The 5513-nt window shown below is 44.9% G+C and overlaps 1 protein-coding gene across 1 annotated transcript; it reads left to right on the forward strand.

Moving 5' to 3' along the window:
• The first annotated feature begins 584 nt into the window (after positions 1 to 584).
• LOC123508428 (vitelline membrane outer layer protein 1-like) lies at positions 585 to 3391 on the forward strand. The gene is made up of 5 exons (XM_045262165.1): positions 585 to 703; positions 1345 to 1493; positions 1792 to 1948; positions 2642 to 2827; positions 3125 to 3391. Exons 1-5 carry the CDS (start codon positions 664 to 666, stop codon positions 3220 to 3222), a joined length of 630 nt encoding a protein of 209 aa, XP_045118100.1. The 5' UTR covers positions 585 to 663; the 3' UTR covers positions 3223 to 3391.
• Positions 3392 to 5513: the final 2122 nt, after the last annotated feature.

The following is a 5513-nucleotide window of genomic DNA, read 5'->3' on the forward strand; positions in this document are numbered from 1 at the left end:
TTGCATGGCCACCGCTGAAGCCGCCCACTACTACCTCTATTGCAAACAAACTAGAAATTGACATCCGTGTGTTTCCTGTCTTCTTTTTTCATTGGTGGTTTTGTAAATTGGTGCATCTATAACATTTAAATACCCTTCTTTATTCTCTTCTTTCTGCTCCTCCTCCTCCTCCTCCTCCTCCTCCTCCTCCCCCTTAAACGGTTTGTGTGTCTTTCTCGCATATGAGTTTGTTTTTATCTATTATTGCTTTTTCTTCTTTTTTCCTACAACGGACGAGAGAAACGCGTTGCTTCGTGAGAAAGTAAACAGATGAATGATAAGGATTTTTGCTCGTATCTCCACCTGTTCTTTGCCATTCGCTCCTCCTCCTCCTCCTCCTTCTCTTCTGCTCCCCTTTATTCTCCACATACAGGTGAACCAGATTTTTGTTATTGCTTCTTTTGTTTAGTCACTTACTTTTTTTACATACTCAGTTTATTTAGCCTATCTTCATCTATTTATCATTAACGTATTTGTGTGTGTGTGTGTTTAGGTTTGTACTTTCGTCCTCCTCTCCTCCTTCTCCTCCTCCTCCTCCTCTTTCTCCTCCTCCTCCTCCTCCTCCACAGAGCAATTAGATATAAAGAACTGGTTATCAATTTTCTCGTCACAATCAATTTCACAATGGAGCACTACAAGGCACCGCTCGTTCTTGCTTTGCTGGGTGAGTTACTTGTGTGTGTGTGTGTGTGTGTGTGTGTGTGTGTGTGTGTGTGTGTGTGTGTGTGTGTGTGTGTGTGTGTGTGTGTGTGTGTTTTCTTTTGTAACAGTAACGTTGGCAGAAAAGAGGTGAAAAACGCGAGAATTGGTGAGGTATGCACATTACATATACAATTACCTAAATCAGATCAAGTACTAATTACTAACCCTCTCTTTTCTTTTTGTCTTCTGGTTTTCTTTCCTTTCTTTCCTTTGGCTAACTCTCTCGGACCTGCACGGGGACTTGACAACTATGTGGGTCTATTCTATTTTAACTGTTTCTGTTGCCCTTGACCAGTTTTCCGCTCTTACGTAGAAAAACAACAGTGGAGAATGATTGTCACTGCATATCCTTATGAGTCGCCTTGACCCCTTCAATACTGAGATACATTTTTTATCATGATTTTGGGGTATGATTAGATTATTCTATTTGCATTAGGAAGGGTCTATAGAGGCCAGAAGATTAATGGCCAGAGTCTTCACTATTTCAGTCCCTACATAAGTTTCTGAAGCTGTTTAAAGATGCCAAATAGTAAGCAGAATAAATATGAAAACGTGTCATGATACTGAAAGGGTTAACGTTGTCTTCACCACTTTCTCCCTCAGGATTGGCTGCAGCAAGTGTCGTGTCCAGGGATGACAGGGCAAAGGAGACCCACATCACCCTGGCGCTGGACTGGGCCATGAACTGGGGCACGTGGGGGCCGCAGGAGTTTTGTCCTGAGGGAACCTTCGCCTACGCCTTCGAAATCAAGGTTAGGAATTGTTCAGCGTGTTTGGAAGGAAGATTCCCCCCCCCTCCCCATTCCTCTCCTCTCGATCTATTTTCTTTCTTTGTTTTTCTCTTTTTTTCATTTTATTGTCCTTTACCTCTCTCTCTCTCTCTCTCTCTCTCTCTCTCTCTCTCTCTCTCTCTCTCTCTCTCTCTCTCTCTCTCTCTCTCTCTCTCTCTCTCTCTCTGTCAGCAGCATCAGAAAAACACACTGAATATTACTTTGAGAGCTTAGATGTAAAGGAAGGCGAAATTTGTGAGAAGGTAATCTGTTTTCTGAGGTGGAGCCTGAGGATAGCAATGATGACACCTCCATGAACGGCATTCAGCTCTATTGCCGCTTGCCAATGGACGCGGGTCACGACGGACTCCCGCCGAGGAAAGGAGCCAGGGAATTCTCCATCACATCTAACGTGGCACGATGGGGGAACTGGCGAGGTGGGTGGAATGGCGAGGGAAAGAAAAGAAAGGAAGAGAAGGGAGGGAAGGAGGATGGGGAAGACGGAAGGGCAGGAAGTCTAGAAGTGTAGGAAACTAGAAAGTAAGAAAGGAAAAAGGAAGGAAGGAAAGTGAAAGAAAAGAGGGAAGAGAGAAAAGAAGAAGGAAGTAGACTAGATGATATAAAGGTGGAAAAATAAAACGGTGAAGAAAAGAGAATAGGAAGAAATAACAAATACAATGAGAGAAAAAAAACTTCGAAACCTTCTTAGTTTATGAAATATCTTTTTTCTTTGCCCTTCACAGTCTTAAAGGAAGTATGAAGTGTGCTAAACGTGTTGTGCTGGTTGTCGAGTGTGGCGAACAGTAGGGTATGAAGTGCATGGAGTATGGTGTGCTGTGCTGATTATACTGAGCGTGGCGTGATGCGAAATGTGGTGAGTGTGATGTGCTGTGAAGTAGTTTGGTGTGTGTGTTTCTTACTGTTGAGTGATATGCAGGCAAGAATGAAGTGTAAATGAAGTATGGTGAGTGTGATGTGGTATGGTGTGTGTGTGTGTGTGTGTGTGTGTGTGTGTGTGTGTGTGTGTGTGTGTGTGTGTGTGTGTGTGTGTTTATCTGTGTGGTGGTGTATAGGCAAAATGAAGTGTGGTGTGGCGTGTGTGGTGTTCCTTAACATGTCGCGGTGTGCAGGCATGAGGTCGTGCACTGAGGGTCTACTGACGGGCCTCAAGATGAAGAGCGAGGAAGACCAAGGATTCTTCGTTGACGACACTGCAGCGAACGACCTTGAAATGCAGTGCAACCACTCCACCACGACCCTGAACGGAGGAGGCAACCATTGGGGATTCTACAGCAGCTGGGCCACGTGTCCCGAGGGTGAGTCAGCAGTCCACTGAGGGAAGACTTTAAAATGCTAACTCAGTGTCCGCGCGTCATCTTTCTTTTTCCCTGATCCAGTAAAAATCATGAGGATAAGTCAGGCATACACAGAAGGTCTTTGAAATGTAACTCAATGCCCACATGTCCTCCCATTCCTCATCTACAGCAGTAAAAACTCGAGGCTCATTCAGGTATTAATTGAGGAAGTCTTAAAAATTTGCTAACAGCTCACACATCCTTCTTTCCTTCCTCAGCAGCAGTTAAACGCTAAACTCTTCCTCCCTTTGGCTGCAGGCTGGGCCATCTGCGGCCTGATGACCCGTGTGGAGGCCGAGAGTGCCACAGACGACACGGCACTCAACGATGTCAGAATGTACTGCTGTCAGGTCTGATTGAAGCGTCTGATGTGATCCCTCCCTGCCCCTTCCCATCCCGTCCAACAAAAACAGAAAACTCCTCACTGGTTCGTTGTTAAGGTTAATATACCCTCGAATCACTTTTCTTCCTCGGGTCACTGCTAAAATCGTAGTCCAGGGAATAAAACTGATCACAATCCTTAAACATGGTGGCATATCCTTCCCCTTACCTTTTAACATATGAGCATGATATCTCTTATCGGAACGCCACCGTGCTGGTAGGTAGCGACAAACACTAACCAAGACAAGCACTAACCAATCTTTACTTATGATTCACTAATGTTGGTCATAGTGCTATTCATAAGACAGTACGTAATCACAAACACTCGCAAAGACTAACTAATCTTCACGTACATTGCACTAACTTCACTCAAGGGCGATCACCTTAACAAAACTCCTCGTAGTGCTATCAACCCCTTCAATACTAATATGCAGTTTTTACCTTGATTTTTGTGTATGATTACACAATTTTATTTACATAAGGTTGGGTCTATGGTTGTCAAAAGATTAATAGCCACAGTCTCTTACTATTCTAATCCTAACATAAGTTTCTGAAGCTGTATAAAATCGCCATATAGTAACCAGAATGAATATGAAAATGTGACATGATACTGAAGAGATTGATAAGACAGAAGGTAAGACAACAGTGGGGGGAATTAGGCCTGATGAATGAGAATGCACAGCTGTCACAATGAAGATAATAATGATAGGCAGAGATGTCAATAAACTCCACCGCGACGTCCTTCATTCTAGATCACGGGGGAGTGAGTCAGTGAAGCCAAGTAACTCATCTTCCATATCACACAGAGCACTTGGAAACTTGCTCCCTGATACCCTAACAGTGAAATACCCGCGGGAGTTCGTCATTCCGAGTAATGTGTAGTGAAGCATTCAGTTTTCGGTTTTGTTCTCTCTCTCTCTCTCTCTCTCTCTCTCTCTCTCTCTCTCTCTCTCTCTCTCTCTCTCTCTCTCTCTCTCTCTCTCTCTCTCTCTCTCTCTCTCTCTCTCTCTCTCTCTCTCTCTCTCTCTCTCTCTCTCTCTCTCTCTCTCTCTCTCTCTCTCTCTCTCTCTCTCTCTTCATCTTACCTGGGAAATATCGCCAAGCAGTTTTTAAGCTGGGTCACTATTCCGCTCTTGGTGGACACATGGGTATAAAGAAGACCTTAGATAGGTTTCAGGTCCACTTGCTCGGGCCAGGAATGGGCCAGGAGATCATCAGGATGCTGAGGTCATACGACGTCTGCCGGAGGACGAGCAATCGTAGTCAAGTGCAGCCTGCACACTCGGCCCACTGCCACTGATCTCTGAGACGTTTGAGCAAGTGACGGTGGACATCATTGGCCCAATCATTTCGAGAGCAAGCGATGCTGCCAAATACGTCTTAACTTGTGTAAACTTCGCGACAAGATGGCCTGAGGCAGTTCCACTATTAAATATTGAAGCCACAACGTTCGTCAAAACCATGCTCGAGATCTCCAGCCGTGTTGGCATTCCCAAACAAGTATTATCAGATTGGGGAAGCCAGTTCACCTCCGCCATGATGGAAGAGTTCCTACATCTACTTTCTGTGAAAGAGCTGAAGACTACCCATTACCATCCCATGTGTAACGGGTTTTGTGAGCGGTTCAGTGGGACGCTCAAGGTAATTTTGAAGAGGATGGCTGCAGAGCAACCTAAGCAGTGGCCGCGGTTCATCGCCCCTGTCTTATTCACGTACTGCGAAGTGCCACAGGCCTCACTCCAGTTCTCTCCATTTGAGCTGGTGTATGGTAGGTCAGTCCAAGGTCCACTGCATGTGCTGCAGAGCTCTGGTATGATGAGGAGTCTGATCCTGAAGTGAATACTACCTACTCATACGTACTGGATCTGGTCAAACGATTGCAGGATACTTGTGAAGTTGTCAAACAAGAATTTCTAAAGGCGAAGGAAGCTCAGAAATCGTACTATAACAAGAAAATAAAACTCAGGACTCTCCAGGAAAGAGATCAGTGTCTTCTGCTTCCTACCACCCACAAGAAGTTGTTGCCTCTCTGGAAAGGTCCCTTTGATGTCATCAAACGTCTGTCAGACTTGACCTACCTGGTACAGGTTGGACCAAATCAGAAGAGATTCTACATCAGCTTGTTAAAGAAATACTACCCTCAAGTTGGTTACATGACAAACGTACAGGTACATTACTGGCAAAGCCATAGGGAACAACACGAACTGTCACCAGAACAGTTAAAGTGTTTGCAGTTTCTGCGGGTTCAGTTTTCTCAGGAATCGCA

This window comes from Portunus trituberculatus, chromosome 24 (genome assembly GCF_017591435.1).
Source record: "Portunus trituberculatus isolate SZX2019 chromosome 24, ASM1759143v1, whole genome shotgun sequence".
In the NCBI taxonomy this organism is placed as follows: domain Eukaryota; kingdom Metazoa; phylum Arthropoda; class Malacostraca; order Decapoda; family Portunidae; genus Portunus; species Portunus trituberculatus.